The 18079-nt window shown below is 34.1% G+C and overlaps 3 protein-coding genes across 5 annotated transcripts; all 3 read left to right on the top strand.

The window, feature by feature from the left end:
- Positions 1-1368: 1368 nt before the first annotated feature.
- LOC132176605 (heavy metal-associated isoprenylated plant protein 47-like) lies at positions 1369-2013 on the top strand. Its single transcript, XM_059588862.2, has 3 exons — positions 1369-1401; positions 1493-1571; positions 1687-2013. Exons 1-3 carry the CDS (start codon positions 1396-1398, stop codon positions 1980-1982), a joined length of 381 nt encoding a protein of 126 aa, XP_059444845.1. The 5' UTR covers positions 1369-1395; the 3' UTR covers positions 1983-2013.
- Positions 2014-9850: 7837 nt separating this feature from the next.
- Positions 9851-10581, top strand: LOC132174622 (heavy metal-associated isoprenylated plant protein 47-like). 2 transcript variants are annotated; one of them, XM_088514852.1, is made up of 3 exons: positions 9851-9905; positions 10105-10183; positions 10298-10581. In XM_088514852.1, the coding sequence occupies exons 1-3, from the start codon at positions 9900-9902 to the stop codon at positions 10579-10581; spliced, it is 369 nt and encodes a 122-aa protein (XP_088370978.1). In that variant the 5' UTR covers positions 9851-9899. The 2 variants fall into 2 exon arrangements, with proteins under 2 accessions (XP_088370978.1, XP_059442237.2); XM_059586254.2 differs by lacking the exon at positions 9851-9905 and having other exon boundaries at positions 10096-10183.
- A 3708-nt stretch (positions 10582-14289) lies between these two features.
- On the top strand, positions 14290-14970 carry LOC132176606 (heavy metal-associated isoprenylated plant protein 47-like). Of its 2 annotated transcripts, XM_059588863.2 has the most exons (3): positions 14290-14363; positions 14463-14541; positions 14673-14970. In XM_059588863.2, exons 1-3 carry the CDS (start codon positions 14358-14360, stop codon positions 14954-14956), a joined length of 369 nt encoding a protein of 122 aa, XP_059444846.1. In that variant the 5' UTR covers positions 14290-14357; the 3' UTR covers positions 14957-14970. The 2 variants fall into 2 exon arrangements, with proteins under 2 accessions (XP_059444846.1, XP_088370935.1); XM_088514809.1 differs by lacking the exon at positions 14290-14363 and having other exon boundaries at positions 14454-14541.
- Positions 14971-18079: the final 3109 nt, after the last annotated feature.

Here is an 18079-nt window from a genome sequence, read left to right as displayed (position 1 = left end):
CTAGATTGTGACTCTCTCTACTAGCTAGGTATGTGGAATGTGTTGCAATTGTTGAAGCAAGTTGGAAGATGATCATTTGGTTGTATATCATTATAAATGAATTGGGTAAGAACCTTCACAACATTTGTAACAATATAGAAAAAAGTGTTAGCCATATTTGTAAGGATTAGTTAATTTAGAGTATCCAAAAAAATTATTTATGAAGTTCAGTTTTACCTAGTATGTAAGTAATATATGTAAGACTTAAAACTCATGAATATCTTTATAACCACACACTCTAAGTAGGCTTTTTATATTTCCAATATGGTACCAGATATTTTCAAATCTCCAAACTCCAGTAATCTAGATATTTGGGTAGCACACGCATGTGAGAGCCCATGTGCATAGAACCAACTTATACATAAATAAGTGATTAGACAGTTCAAAATTTTATTTAAACACATAAGGTAAATTGAGCCATCCACATATCCATAGACGTTCCCCCTTTGAGGTGAGGAAAAATTTGGGGCAGCCATAGTGGGTAGTTATCTTTGGTCAATTTGACCGGATTGAAGTTGGTGAAGGTAATAAGAGTTGAGGTTTGAGTAGCCATAAAAAAAAAAAATAATAAAAAAAAAAAGATCAAGAGACATAAATCAATAACGCTAGATCTGATACCATATAAAGTCTGATAATATGAATTGTTGTTGCGTTATCAAACACGGGTAAATGCACTTGTATATATAACGTATTCAATTAGACAAGATAATTACAATAGTGTTTTTGATGAACAATAACACTTAGCTATGATAAGCTTATGTAAATATTCAAATTAATAATATTATTCAATATTTGAATCTAGTTGCAGATTGTTATCTTGCTTTAACGTAGGACTCTTCAATGTGGATACTTCTCCAACACACACACACACACACATATATATATATATATATATATATATATATATATGTGCTCTCTCACTGCACAAATTGCTGGGATTTCAATCCCTCTTCATGGTTTCCGTACAATAATTGACAATACCTTGCCACGATTGTTGAAGATATATTACGTTGGAGGATTCCCTCTATTTGCAATCAACAAGATAGTCGCGCGTCAATAATCTTTTTACAAGTAAATATCTTGAACAGGCATCCTTACCTAATCCTACAATCTTAACCATTCATCTAAATTCCTCCTTTTTGAAAGTACGCGTGACTCACACGACATCCCCAGTCAATAAATAATTAAATATAGTTTTGCTGTCCGCGTAAAATCAACTTTCTGGGAAAACTGGAGCCCAGCCAAGAATCATGCATCCTCCGATCCTCTTATCCCACGCCTACAAATGGACCTTCCATTTATTTTTCTCCATACGAAAACCGCTGCTTCCTGCTTAATTATTGCTTCCTCTAAAACATGAAGGTAAATTTTTTACACCAAGAACTCAATAGTACAAGTGATTTCTCAAATTTGATCCCATAATTACACTGTCTTTTTATCTTATATCGTGCAGCAAAAAATAGTTATCAAGGTGCAAATGAGCTGTGAAAAATGCAGAACCAAGGCCATGAAGATTGCCGTAACAGCAGATGGTATACTTCCCATCAAACTCAATATATATATAATTTTTAATCGAGTTGATTTTAAGATGTAGAGTACTCGATCGAGCTAGGTACTTATAAAATATATGTTTATTCTATTTTGCAGGTGTGAGCTCGGTGGCAAAACAAGGGTCAGAAAACGATCAGTTGGTGGTGAGTGGCGAAGGTGTTGACCCGGCTAACTTGACCCGCTCGCTAAGGAAGAAGCTTTGTTATGCCACCATATTGAGCGTCGAAGAAGTGAAGGAAAAAGTGGAAGAAAAGCCGGAGAAAAAACCGGAAGTTCATAGTTTTAGCCACTTGCCACAGTTTCCAGTGTATTATCAATTACATCAACCAAGTCCCAACTACTATGAAACCGTCTACGATCAGTATCCAGCAGATATCTGCTCCATCTTGTGATCGTACGTTGATTTCCCTCTCCTTCAATCAATCCCCGGCCCCAGCAACCTTTGTTTCTGTTAAGTTTGGGCACTATATATGTTGCTTCTAGTGTCACCTTGGAGCGTACGTGTTATATATATATATATATATATATATATATATATATATATATATTCTTGTTGTTTTTAGATTAAAGGTCTTTCGGCCAATGGCTGAAATAACAAATAAGCTAGTGTTTTAGCAACTGTCTTATATTCTAGTCAGGGCGGCCCAATATATTTGGGGTCTTAGACAAAACTTTAAAATTTGGCCTTTTTTTTTAAAAAAAAATAATTAAATATTAATTAAATATTATTTATTTTAATATTGCAGAAGATCTTTACATAATAAGCACTGATTCTGCACTTGGTGATTTTTTGTTTGAAACTAAAATTACCATTTTGCCCTTACTCTCTGTTCTTTATACTTAAATTAAGTAGGATTATTTTTGTCTTTCAATATTTTCGTAGATTGCAAAATAACCGTTTTAACTTTTTTAAAATGTGAAAAGTTGAACATTTTAACCTTTTGTAAGGGGTTGGATTTCTGCAAAATAACCACAACAGACAAGTATGTGGGATTCTCAATTTTTTTTTTTTCGTTCTTATTTTATAGAGGGCCTCGATATTATAAACAAATAATATTATTTTTTTAAAAAACATATTGACTCTTGAGAGCCTCGTGGCCGTTGTGCAGAAGGCCTCCATATTATAAAAAAAATAATTTTGTTTTTTTAAAGCATGTTGAAGGCCTCAAGAGCCTTGATATTATAAACAAATAATAATATATTTTTTAAAGCATGTTGAGAGCCTTAAAAAAGCATGTTGAGGGCCTTTATGCAAATTTTTTTGACCTTATTAAAAAATATTTTGGGCCTTAAATTTTTTTTTTTTGCCTTAAAAATCTTGGGCTTTAGGCGCCGGCAACTCGCCTAACGGTTGGGTCAGCCCTGATTCTAGTTAATTCATTGTTTAGATTAATTTGTTTAATCATTTAAAAAAAATAAAAGAAAGTCACGTGAAACACTTACAACGTAACGTAGAGTATAAAATGGGTGGGATAAATGATTTCCGACATCTAGCTAATAGCAGCCACGTACACGGGTTCTGGCTTTCCCAAATCAGCTAGAAATACACCAAAACAATATTGGTCCGACGAACTTGGAATGCCAATAATATTGTATGTAATATTGGATTCAGTGATCGATGGGCTTTGCTGGTATTGGCTGAAGAAATTAGTCACTTTCAATACATAATCGTAGGCTTAACTATATAATTATATTGCACATATTTACAAAGGGAAAAAGCATTAGTGTAAGAGACAGAGACTTTGAATAAAACAGTAATTCACGTTGAAAATATAAGAAAAAAAATGTACGTACGTAGCCGTATAGACACCCACCATTTACGTCGACCATATTTACTTACATGGTTTGAAAGGAACCTTGAATGATTTAAGATTTTAAGGTCATGTAATTTTTTTTGAATTTGCCTTATATATTTTCAGGATATTCTTATAATCTAATGTCCAAAAAACAGGGGAGATGGGAGATGGGAGAAGGGTCGACATAATGAGAAAGAGATATTAGATGAGGAGAGTATTGGACAAAAGACGTAATTCTCTACCAAACAACTTGTCATCTACTCAATATTAATATAAAAAATATAAATTTTTTTTTAATAAAAGACATCAGCACATTTTAAATCAAACCATTACTGCAAAAGAAATAAAGAAAGAAAAAAAAAACTAATTACAAATAAAAAGAAAAAGATACATTTATTGTACAAAAAGAAGAGCAAAATAAAATAGGAATATTGAGAAATGTTATATATTAAGCATTCTCAAGTCTCAATCCCCCCCCAACGTTCTCTTCTTTTGTTTTTGGATTTCTACGTAACATATGGTCAAGTAGTAATCATAATCAAGTGCGTGGGCGTGTTGTAAGGGCCAGACTTCCTCTTTCCAAGCTAGCTGCAGAGGAAGAGGCCCAATTTGAAAGCTTGGACGTCGGAATCGATCAAGTCAACTTTTTCTTTTTGGAGTCAGATCTTGTGTTCTTGTGTAGCCCCATCATTACGTTCGAGGATTCTTCCAAATCTTTTCCTGCTGCCTGCATGATAAGTAGATCATGTCCCACTTGTATTCGGGTCCTTAACTACCTCTTTAGAAGAAGGTTTATGCGTATTTGAGAGAGGCCATCAACTACTAGTTCCATTGGGTCCGACCCGGATAGCACACCGATGTCTTGATAAGTACAATATTAGCCATTAACTAGTAGTTGCACCGGGTCTGATCTGGAAGAGAGCGAAGACTTTTTATGGGTAGGAGCCGAAGCAAAATATTTATTTATTTTCACATGTCTGCACTAAGAAATAGAGGGAGAGATTTAAAGTAGTAATCACCGCTTCATGAAGCATAATTTGCAGTCTATTGCGTTACCATTGCGGCGCAAAATATTAAAATATATTTATATTTGAAGATTTTATTTTTTAATTTATTTATTTTGATGTTCTCTCATAAACTAAAAACTACATTATACTATGGCTATGTTTGGCAAGAGGCCGGGCTGGCACTGTAGCTGGAACGGCACCGTTCCAGCTACAGTGCCAGCCCGGCCTCTTGCCAAACATAACCTATAAGTATTAGTGCATGCCTTCAACAAAACCCAAGAACCAAAACTTAAAACGCAGGAATTAAGATAGTGGATGCCAGCTCATAATCTCGAGCCTTCCTCTGCTGCACGTCAGTCTTGGGAAGTGTGGATTACTTGCTTCAGTTGGACTAACACCTACTTTGAGTTACATGCCCAATTTGCTTGAGTTAAACGCTTAACACATCTCACGCCAGTCCCACTCGGCCAATCACAAGTCTTTCAGGCCAAGCCATGCATTTGTTGCAAGTCTCATATTCTTCTTCATCTACCTCCTTATTATGCCCTCACTTCCTCTCTCACTCCAAAACCTCTCCCCATTTCTCCTCGTTCAAGCCCCCAAAACCCTTCATTAACAACTTCCTCCACATTGCTACTCCTAAAGCCCCAAAGTCACTAGCCCCAGGCTTGGCCTTCTCTGGTAGAGGCCAAACAAAATTTATGAGTAGGACCAATTGATATTTACGCTTTTTTTTTTTTAAAAAAAAAATGAATTGGGAGGGGGGGCTTGGCCTATGTACACTAGCCACCCAGCTTCGACCCCGGATAGCGCACATAACTAGTGACATTGCTGTTCCAATTTGACCACCATCTGTACCGGTGTTGGTGCATTAGATTCGAGTGGTAAAAATATAAACATAAACATAAATTTAGACCATAGGGGTTATGCGAGTATAATGGTAACCCATGACTAAAATTCATGTCATACGATACAATTATTTTCAGTCTTTTACATGCATTCAAAGATAAATACTTAAACAAAGTTTCGTATATTTCCAACATTTCATATTCATAAAGTTAAGTTCGCATTGTTACAAATGGTTTTCATGCAAGTAATAAATATGCATGTTTCGTATACCAAAATATTATGCCATAAAAAAGAAGATAACCATATCCATGTGAGCTTTATTCACATTGATCGTAGAAATTACATTGAGAACTGTCCTCAAACACTTTTAACAATATTCTCTGTGAAAAACCCTAATGTTAGACGGTTTATTAGACCAAACACCTATCGTAGAACCCAAAAATTGACAAAATGGGGTGCTAGAATAGGGCAGAATTGATTATGGCTGAGGTATCGATCCTAGGCTGAGGCAAGTTCGATCATGACAGCTTGAGATTTATCTTGGCTGAGTCCAATGTATCCTAACAAGTAACAAGGATGTGATTGATCACAGCTTGTCTCGAACACTCAAGAACTCCGAAAATACCTATTCTAACCCTAAAAAGGCTCTTTAAGGGTTTTGAAATTTCAAAATGACCATCTTAGACATCATCCTTAGATATTATCTAAGGCATCATATCTCAAAACCAAGCCTCTGTATTTCAAATAAAGAAACTAATGTATTTCAAGCAGTGTCTACAAGACTACAACTCAATAATCAAACACAAACAACTAACAAACCTCAACAACAATCCGGTCTCATCAAGACAAAATGTAGAGTTGAATTCTTAAAGCCGAATCACTTAAATCTTTATCTTTGTCTTTGTCTTTTTCTTCCAAAATGCCAGGGAGCAGTTGAAGATCGAAGAGGGTGAAAATCATGTAACCAACAAGTGAATTGGCTTCTACATTCAATGGGATATTGCTGCATTGGTTTTTACGCATCAAGTGTATATATACGTATAAAATGGTAAAATTAATTTTTATAATTGGTCTAAATTACAAATTGTTTTCTGTGGTATAAAAAATAATTTAGAAGTCGTCATTGTGGTAAGTCAAAATAACAATTTAACCCCTACAATCAAACTCCATCAAAACACTTGATAGATTCCGTTAGTGTGTCACATCAGTACCAATAAAATGATAACACATGTCACTTTTAATAAAAAAATAAAAAAATATATTAAAAATATAAAACTAAAAAATTAAAAACCTAATTTTTTATTTTATTTTTAAATAATATATAATTAACAAGAGGAGGGGTGGCCCGCTGGTGGCTGGCAAAAATTAACGAAGGGAAAGAAATAAAAACCTGGGTAGTGATGATAAGAAGCCAAGGAGAGGAGAAAGAGATACTCTCCTTTGATAAGAAGCCTTTATAATGTCAAATATATAGACTGCATATATAAGCTGCCAAGCTGGGCCTTTCCAAAAAATACAAAATCCAAAAAAGCACAAGAGGATTCTGAATTATTTTTCCTAAGATAAGTTGGGGCTTCTAACATTAATTAAAAAAAAAAAAAAAAAAAAATCAATTAGATTAGAATACCCATTAGCTTCCTACAAAAAATACAGCACTTAGCGATCAGTGTTAGGGCTGCTAATTTGTTGCTTTTCCGAGTTGGTGGGGAGTCCTCGACTCTGTGCATGACGTTTTTATTTATTTATTTATTTATTTTTCTTGCTAACCCACATAAAAAAATTAAAAATAAAAAATAAAAAAAAGAAGAGGATAATGACGTTTTGTGAAAATTAATCCGAACTAGCATTCTTAGATATTCCCACATCCTCAAATAATAGGGAATATCTAATAAAAGAATTATCTCAAGATCTTTGAGAATCTTGAAAGAGACTGCAAAATTTTTTATTTTTTTTTCTTTGAATTAATAAAGAGACTGCAAATTAATTACCCAAATGGCTTGCAAGATAAACACATGCATTGATCCCATTTAACGATGCTGGCAAACAAAGAGAGAGAGAGAGAGAGAGAGAGAGATCGTGTGAGGTTTATAGCCCACAAAATTGGTTGATTAATTTCCCTTTGTCGGACTTGAACAAAAAAAGATCTTCTGTCAACGATCGACGAAATGTATGAGAAGACTGATTTGTGCTAGGCCACATTAATTATTGGTTAAAATATATAATCACAAAACTAAATGCCAAATGAAAATCATTGTACGTACATGATCACCCCCTATCGTCACTGGTCACCCATAAAATTCAATCTAGTTGGGTAATTTTCTGGTGTGTGTGTGTGTGTGAGAAACTGTAAGTTAAGTACTAGAACAGTTGATCGAATGAAAGTATTTGCAAAGAAAAAAGAAAGCTTACAATTAAAAAATAAATGGAGACAAAGCCAAGGAGTCGAACTAAAAAAAAGAAAAAGTCTTCTAATTATACAAAACCTAAGGCACCTATGCCGTACATCCTTACTATTAATTTATTTAATAATTAAGTTGCTGACCACTTGGCCAATCATGCATTAAACTTAATTGTCTATTTGAATTGAGTCTTTGATGGGTACTTAGTGTTTGCGAGAGATGGAGCTAGGAAGACTTCTAACCCACCCTGCATCTTCAACGAATTAACAAAATATTTCACATATGAACGCATGCATTACGCGTCCACTCTTTTTCCATTTGCATCTTTTTAATTTACTATTTATTTCACATTTTCGGTGCTTATAAACTTATAGAAAATGTCCACTTGTATAGCAAAATAAGAATATATTGAAGGATTGGCGTTAGTTTGCGTTGAAATTGTCCAAGTTTCTGGAAGTACGAGGACCAGAATAATATTGGACTCATACATGCATGATACATATATAGTATACATGGTCCACTGATCACCAAACCTAATCTTGTCATGATGCATTAATTCTTGATACAATTAGTAGCAAGATCAAGCGGAAAGTGTTCACCAGAGAATTTTCCATCTTCCCCTCACAATTAATTATATTTGAGAGGTATTTTTGTCTTTTCACTTTTGTTTCAACCAAAATCTGGTCTCTAATAACAAGACTAAAAACTAATTTTCTATGGAAACAAATTAGAGCGGTGAAATTAGAGAGCCATATATATTCAATAAATATTATCCAGTCTGTTTTTAACCCAAGGGGACTCCGACTGCCTCTGTTGCATCAAGGGTCTCTTTAATTTAATTTATTATATATAGTACTGCAAAGTGTACGTTTCAGTCGTTCTAGAAACTGTTGAAGGTTGAATAAGAAAGGCTTTTGTTGTTTAATTTGTCTATGTTTTTAATTCGAATAAACTCCATGCCCAAGTAATAATTGACAAAGACTCCAAATATCGCCAAATTAACTACTGACAAAGATTCATGACATCAAAACAAAGAACGAGTGGGATAAAAATGAATTTATAATGGGAAGTGGGAACAAAGACGCGTTGCAATAAGATTATTATATGGGGAAATTTAAAGAAATTAACAAGATTTGAACAAGAGAAGCTAGCAATTGACTTCCAATTAGGGGTGGCCGATAATTTATGTTCGTCAACGTGTTGGATTTAGCTCGTGTCAAGACATGAGTATAAGACTATATAGATTAACACTAATCCGACTCATTTAATTAAATTGGTTAAATCTCTCAACCTCAACCCTCTAATTTTATATTGGATTCATATTGGATTCACGAATCATGTTAAAAATTGCTAGCTAGCAATTAAGTTGTGTGTCAAGTTTGGATTGTGTCGATGCATGTGTATAAAACTATATTGGCCAACCCTAACCCAACCTATTTAATCAAACGGGTCATACTCCTCAACTTGAACCCTTTAATTTCGTTTTGAGTTTGTGTAAAAAATTGGTAGCATTTCTTCCAATGCAAGAAAGAGACTAGGGAAATTTCTTAATTGGTATAGAGGCAACAAAAAATAACAAAAACTATTTATGACGTTTATCAAATATTATGATTTATTTCTCTTTAATTTTGGGGAAAACATGATGATCTGTCTTAGCTCTCAATACTGACCCTAGCTTGTACGTAATATATCATGATATATATGAGCTAATTCCTCTAAAATTAATATAGAAAGACATACAATAATCAAGATGTGACCACAATACAATTAATGTACGTACATAATATAACCGAACATTAATTTCATTTCTAAAGTTCCAAAGGGGTAGTTCAATCAGTTGTGGATCACGCCTAATGAAGTAGAGGTCACTAGTTCGAATCCCCCATTCTCCTTCCCTTGTGTGGACACATAAAAAAAAAAAAAAAAAAAAAAAAATCATTTCTAGACCAGGCATCCTTAATTACTTAAATCATACATCCCAAATCCTACAATCTCAACATTCATTTTAAAACTACACGTGAGACGCGTTCACCATACATCCTTAAGTCAATAGTCTTGTGGTAGGCGTAAAATATATTTTCTCACCCTGGCGCCCAATTAGCAAGAACCATCAATCCTCCTCGATCTTATCCCACGCCTATAAATATGAACCTTGAATTATTTTTTTTTCCTCCATGCACACAGATCAAGCTCCCAAGAGTTCTCCCACGAAAAAGCCACTTCTAGCTTTCTTGTTCCTCTAATTCCTCTTCTAAAACATGAAGGTAAGAATCATTACACCTGCTACAATATTAATGCATACAACAAGCGAATTGTGAAACTTTGATTTTACTTAATTAATTTATACTTCTAGACATTAAAACATGCAACAAATTAAAGCTTATGGCTTAGTAAACTAAATATTAAATATATAATATGCTTTTTTTTTTTTCTTTTTTTTTTTTTTTTTATGTTATGGAGCAGCAAAAAATAGTTATCAAGGTGCAAATGAACAGTGATAAAAGCAGAACCAAGGCCATGAAGATTGCCGCAACAACAGATGGTATTAATTTTTTTTTTTTTTTTTTTTTTTTATAGGGTTAATTTTAAGAAGTAGAGTACTGGATAATGGAGCTAGGTGCTTACTATAATATGTGTTATGTTATTCTGGGAACAGGTGTGAGCTCGGTGGCAATCGAAGGGTCAGAAAAGGATCAGTTGGTGGTGAGTGGGCAAGGTGTTGACTCGGCGAACTTGACCCGCTCGCTAAGGAAGAAGCTTTGCTATGCCACCATATTGAGCGTTGAAGTGATGGAAAACGCAGATACTCCAGAAGAGACGACGGATGCTTCAGCAAGTGTTGTCAGCTTTTCACAGTTTCCTGCGTATTATCAACCATTTCCCAACTACTATCATCAAGTCATCTACGATCCCTATCCAAATAACTGTGCTAACATGTGATCCAGATCCACCGTTGAATAATCTTGTTCTTTTTAGATTGGCCGTCTTTTGGCCAATTAATGGTTGAAATAATGAATTATAAGCTACTGTTTTTAGATTCTAGCTAGCTAGTACTTTATTGATTAGAATATTGTTGAAACGTATCCTTGAGCTTACTATTGCAAGGAGGTTCCAGCTCGATCTCCCAAATCAGCTGGAAATACACCTAAATTAACAACGGTCCGACGAACTTGGTATATATGCGAATTAATTATTGGATTCAGCGATGGGCTCAACAAATTACATAATCACTTTCAAGCAATAGCGGAACCAGACAATTCATACTGGGGTGCCGCTAAAATTTATTTTAGCGTTCTAAAAAATTTTTCCCTCATAAAAATTTGGTAATTTACACAATATATGCATCACAAAGAAATATCTATAAAAATTCATAAATATGTGCTCAAATTAATATATTAGAAATGTAACATGTCGGCACTATATCAAAAAGATATAAATACAAAAAAAAAAAGTCTAGAACTGCACTTTACGGTCTCTTAGAAGCACAAAATCATCAAGTATCGAATCTAAATCGAAGCTCTCAACAATTTTCGCTTCAATATATAGAACTAAACTATTTGCAAGAAAATTATCCTCCATTTTTTTCGAAGTCGTGAAACTGATAAAATAAATCTCCACCATACAACCTAAAGAAACTGATAAAATAAATCGAAAAATTCAAATTAAAACTAGGTAAAAGAAAGAAACTAGAACAAAAATCTAACACAAAAGCGACTGAGAGTCAGAGAGAAGGAGTTACTTTGAGCATAAAGTCCGACTCGTCTAAGATAGAAAGAACGAAACAGAGAGAGAGCGTCTAAGCGTCTTAGACTAATTGGGGGTGCCGTGTCTTGCGTACTGGGTAAGTAAAAAAACATATTTTTTTCCTACAAAAAAAAAAAATAAAAAAATTGAAAGCACGGCACCCTCAATGCATCAAGTGGCGGAGTCAAGGCATAATCGCATGCCTAAATAAATGATTATATTGCACATATTATTTGCCAAGGAAAAAAATAATTTAAGAGACAGAGACTTCAAATTGAAAATATAAGAAAAATTGTAGCCTTAGACCCAACGTCTATGTTCACTTACATGGCTTGAAAGGAACCTTGAATGAATATTGAAGGTATAAGAGGACTCGAACTTTACACGTACTAATTATTAGTTTGACTCTAAAAATTTAATATATATATATATATATATATATATCGATATTCTTATATATATATATATATATATATATATATATATATAAATAGTGATATTGATATCAGTCAATATTGATATTGATATTGATTTGATATTGATATTGATATTAAACATTAATGTTTAATGTTTTCATTGGAGGAGTACTCCGATCCTTTGAACGTAAAATTTTCTAATTTGCCTTATATATTCTCCGGGTTAATAAGATTTTTTTCCCCAACCACCACAACAGGGGGGAGATGGGAGATTGGTCGGCACAATGACTATGAGAGATCAAGTTAAATTTCATTTGTGTGATATTAATTAGACGAGGGTATTTTTAACATTAATTGAAGAATTGTGGATTCCTATTTCCACAAAAAAAAAAAAAAAAATTAAAAGATATTTTGTGGGAACCCTCAAATTCATAGGAATCTAACGAGTTATGTAGTGGCCGAGTCAAGAAATTTTTCTTGGGTAGGCCAGGTTGGAGGGGCCGGGAGAGACTAAATTAAGCTTAATTAAGCATTATTACACGAATCAAAAACATTTCAAACAACATACTTTTATACATAAATATTGTATTATGTTATATATGAACAACTTGTAACAGACTTTTCCTAACATTTAAACAGTCTATTTTCTAACCAAAAAAAAAAAAAAAAAACAAATTAAAATTTTTTGAGAAAAGCCCTGAATCTCAACGTGAAATTTTTTGAGATATACTTTCTCTAGCAAACTACTTATGACACAATTTTTTCTAACATCTACTCAATATAAAAATATATATAAGATTTGTTTCTAATAAAACAGATCAGCACATTTTAAATCAAACTATTACAGCAAAAAAAAAAAAAAAAACCCTAGTTACAATAAATAATGTCGTACTCAATCTCACATTAGTTATTACAACTGAAACAAGGGTATACATAATTACAAAAAAAAAAAAAAAAAAAGATGCATTTATTCTGCGTACAAGAAGAAGAGCAACACAAAATAGCTAGGAATATAAGGAGATTTCTTTTTTCTTTTTTTTTTAATTATTAAGTGCTTACATATATATATGGTCAAGTAATATATATATTATAAAGTATGTGTCCGGCCGTGTTGTAGCGGGGTTGAGGAAGACTGTTGATGCCTGGGTCCTTGCATAGTTGCATTAGGTAAAATAATAAAGTATTATTATTAATATTATTATTTTAAGCGTTAAATATCTGAAGTCCTCAATCTTCCTGCAATGACTTTAGAATTTTTGTGCTTTCATATTAGGAGCCAACCAACCACTTGCTGTTTCCAAGTTCCAACAATGAATAATTTCCTGCAAGCAAACAGAAAGAATGATCGATCGAGGAGATCATTGTCATCTTCAGTGCACATAGAGAACTATGAACACTTGTTGCTCGTGTCTATAGGAGTCAACAACAGTGTGGGCCCTTGTCTGACTTGTCAACCAGCCACCAGGACTGACATGTTAATTATATCGTAATTAAGTTTAATTTGTTTGCTTTGTTCCTCGAACATGTTGTCCGAGGACGCATTTCTTCTTGGAATGTGTCGTAACTTTTCCTTAAAAAATGATTGAGACGTGTGGGGTTCATTTGCTTTGTAAAAGTTTATTTGCTATTTGAAATCAACAAGATATATGGTCGTCAATAATTTTTTTACAAGTAAATTTCCCGAACAAAGCATCATCCTTACCTAAAATCTTACTTTTCAAATCCTACACAATCTTTAACCATTAATCTAAGGGTTAAATACTTAATACCCCTGGGGTTTGATAATTTTATTTTTTTTCTTATTGGGTTTTGATAAATGACCAAGTTAGTCAATCCGTTAGTTGACTTAACGAAATTTCACATAGACCAATTAGATTTTGACACGTGGCACCTACTTAATTTATATATATATATTAAAAAAAAAAAAAAATTGGGGGTGGCTCGGCCACCCCCTTTGGCCATGGGGGTGGCCACCCCCAACCACCATTGAAGCCACCCGCTAGGCTCCATGGCCACCCCCTTGGAGCCAAGTGGGTGGCTCAGATGGGGGTAGGCCACCCCCAATTTTTTTCCTTTTCTATTTTTTTTTTTAGTTAAAAAAAAAAAATTAAGTAGGTGTCACGTGTCAATATCTGATTGATCTACGTGGAATTCCATTAGGTCAACTAACGGTCAACTAACGAATGAACTAACTTAGTCATTTATCAAAATCACAGAGATCTTCTGTGATAAAAATAAAACCCAAAAAAAAAAAAAAAAAATTGTAAAACTCTACGGGATATTTAGTATTTAACCCTTAATCTAATTAAACTCTTTCTTTTTAAAAGGGATATGTAAGCCACGTGGTCAATGGACCGAGTCAATAGACTTTTGCGGTGCGCGTAAAATAGACTTTCTGGAGACTGGAGCCCACCCAAGAATCATGCATCCTCCTCTTATCCCACGCCTATAAATGGATCTTCCATTTATTTTTCTCCATATACACAGTCACACAGATTAAGCTATAAGCCTATAATCAGACGAAAGCCGCTGCTTAATTGTTGCTTCCTCTTAAACATGAAGGTAAATCATTTTTTTTTTTTTACACCAAGAACACTCAATACAAGTGATTTCTCAAACTTGATCACCTAATTACAGTGTGTCTTTTATCTCATGCTGCAGCAAAAAATAGTTATCAAGGTGCAAATGAGCAGCGAAAAATGCAGAACCAAGGCCATGAAGATTGCCGTAACAGCAGATGGTATACTTCCCATCAAACTCAATATATATATATATATATATATATATATATATATAATCGGGTTGATTTTAAGATGTAGAGTACTCGATCGAGCTAGGTACTTATAATATATATGTTTATTCTATTTACAGGTGTGAGCTCGGTGGCAATACAAGGGTCAGAAAATGATCAGTTGGTGGTGAGTGGCGAAGGTGTTGACCCGGCTAACTTGACCCGCTCGCTAAGGAAGAAGCTTTGCCCTGCCACCATATTGAGCGTCGAAGAAGTGAAGGAAAAAGTGGAAGAAAAGCCGGAGAAAAAACCGGAAGTTCATAGTTTTAGCTACTTGCCACAGTTTCCAGTGTATTATCAATTAAATCAACCAAATCCCAACTACTATGATCCGTATCCAGCAGATAACTGCTCCATCATGTGATCGTACGTTGATTTCCCTCTCCTTCAATCAATCCCCGGCCACAGCAACCTTTGTTTCTGTTAAGTTTGGCGCACTATATATGTTGCTTCTAGTGTCACCTTGGAGCGTACGTGTTAGAATATATATATATATATATATTCTTGTTGTTTTTAGATTAAAGGTCTTTTGGCGAATGGCTGAAATAACAAATAAGCTAGTGTTTTAGCAACTGTTTTATATTCTAGTTAATTCATTGTTTAGATTAATTTGTTTAATCATTTAAAAAAAATAAGAAAGTCACATAAACACAGTATAAAATGGGTGTGATAAATGATTTCCGACACCTAGCTAATAGCGGCCATATACACAGGTTCCGGCTTTCCCAAATCAGCTAGAAATACACCAAAACAATATTGGTCCGACAAACTTGGAATGCCAAGAATATTATTGTAATATTGGATTCAGCGATGGGCTTTGCTGGTACCGGCTGAACAAATTAGTCATTTTCAATGCATAATCATAGGCTTAACTATCTAATTATATTGCACATATTTACAAAGGGAAAAAGCATTCGTATAAGAGACAGAGACTTTAAATAAAACAGTAATTCATGTTGAAAATATAAGAAAAAATGTAGCCGTATAGACACCCACCATTTACATCGACCATATTTACTTACATGGTTTGAAAGGAACCTTGAATGATTTAAGGTCATGTAATTTTTTTTGAATTTGCCTTATATATTTATCAGGATATTCTTATTATAATCTAATGTCCAAAAAACAGGGGTGATGGGAGATCGATGGGAGAAGGGTCGACATAATGAGAAAGAGATATTAGATGAGGAGAGTATTGGACATAAGACTAAATTCTCTACCAAACAACTTGTGGCACAAATTTTTTTCTAACAACATCTACTCAATATTAATATAAAAAATATAAGATTTTTTTTTTTAATAAAAGACATCAGCACATTTTAAATCAAACCATTACTGCAAAAGAAAGAAAGAAAGAAAAAAAAACCTAATTACAAATAAAAAAGAAAAAGATTCATTTATTGTACAAAAAGAAGAGCAAAATAAAATAGGAATATTGAGAAATGTTATATATTAAGCATTCTCAAGTCTCAACCCCCCCCAACGTTCTCTTTCTTCTTTTGTTTTTGGATTTCTATGCAACATATGGTCAAGTAGTAATAGTAATTATAATCAAGTGCGTGGGCGTGTTGTAAGGGGCAAGTGGGGTCGAGGAAGACTGGTCCTTGAATATGAACCATCTCAAGTCCTCTCCGAGGAGACTTGCTACAACACATTCTCCGCACCATCTCTTCACCATCTCTTCACCATCTTCCTTCTTTTAATATCTTGATTTTTTAAAAAAAAAAAAAAAAAAAAAAAATACAAGAGAGATAGAGGAGATGGTGAGAAGAAGGTGAGGAGAATGAAAAGAGCATTTCTCCTCTCTCCGAGTATAGAACCAGACTTCCTCTTTCCTAGCTAGCTGCAGAGGAAGAGGTCCAATATGACAGCTTGGACGTCGGAATCGATCAAGTCAACCTTTTCTTTTTGGAGTCAGATCTTGTAGCTCCATCATTAATTTCGAGGATTCTTCCAAATCTTTTCCTGCTGCCTGCATAATAAGTAGATCACGTCCCACTTGTATTCGTGTCCTTAATTACCTCGTTAGCAGTAGGTTTATGCGTACTCGACAGAGGCCTATGTTACAACACCGATGTCTCGGTAAGTATGATAATAGCAGTCATTATATGGGTGAGCGTCGGTCAGTAACTTACGGTTGGTTTTGAAATAAAATTTGTTGTTTCGTCCTAGAGTCGGTAAAGTCGGTAAATTCACCGACTTCTTCCCCAAGCTTTTGTTTTATCACCGACTGTAACCGATAAGTCAGTTAAGATGTCGGTTGGTAAGTCAAAATGGACTTCGGTATAAATATTGTTGTCGTCCGCCCATTTTATCGAGATAGTTGAGGAAGAAGTTTTAACGTATGAAACTTTTTTGTAAAGAAGGAGAAGATAGCTGGAGAAGAAGATGAATGATATTTTGTTTTTTATTAGGTTAAACAAATGGACGGTGGAGATGATATCTTGGAGTCTTGGGAATAGAATTAGGCATGAAAAGTAGACATTATTTAGGGAAGTGAGAAATAAAATAATACAAATAATAACAGTTTTTTTTTTTTTTTTTCTAAGCCGTAGAGTCACAGTTGATTCATCAAGGATATGCGTTTTATATGTATTGACAGGTATTGTCGGTTCGGTGTCGATCGAAAACCGACTTATGTAAAAGCTCTTCCACCTACCAAACCGACAATGTCGGAAATCTTAAAAGTTTACTGCCGGTCGGTAGTCAGTGTCGGGGCAATTACGATTGGAACACGGTCGGTTGTCGGCTAATTGGTGAATTTGCTCAGCCCTAGCAGTCAACTAGTAGTTTGATTGGGTCCGACTCCAAATAACTCACACTGATGTCTCAATAAATATAATAATAATCATCATTAACTAGTAGTTTGATTGGGTCTGACCCCGAATAGCGCACATAACTAATGATATTGTTGTTCCATTGTGACCACCATCCACACATGGTGGTGTTGGTGACTTATCTGTTACATTAAATTCGAGTGGTAAAAATATAAACATAAACATAAATTTGGACCATAGGGGTCATGCGAGTATAATGGTAGCCCCATGACTAAAATTCATATCATACGATACAATTATTTTCAATCTTTTACATGCATTAATCAATGATAAATGCTTAAACAAAGTTTCGTACATTTCCAACATTTCATATTAATAAAGTTGAGTTCGCATTGTTACAAATTGTTTTCATGCAAGTAATAAATATGCATGTTTCGTATACCAAAATATCATGCCGTAAAAAAGAAGATAACCATATCCATGTGAGCTTTATTCACATTGATCGTAGATATTACATTGAGAACCGTCCTCGAACACTTTAAACAATATTCTCTATGAAAAACCCTAATGTTAGACGGTTTTGTTGGACCAAACACCCATCGTAGAACCCAAAAATTGAAAAGATGGGGTGCTAGAATAGGGCATAATTGATTATGGCTAAAGTATCGATCTTGGGTTGAGGCAAGATCGATCTTGACAGCTTGAGATTT

The sequence above is a fragment of the Corylus avellana genome, chromosome 3, assembly GCF_965113065.1.
Source record: "Corylus avellana chromosome 3, dhCorAvel1.hap1.2, whole genome shotgun sequence".
NCBI classification, from domain to species: domain Eukaryota; kingdom Viridiplantae; phylum Streptophyta; class Magnoliopsida; order Fagales; family Betulaceae; genus Corylus; species Corylus avellana.
This window is presented reverse-complemented; position numbering and strand designations above follow the sequence as displayed.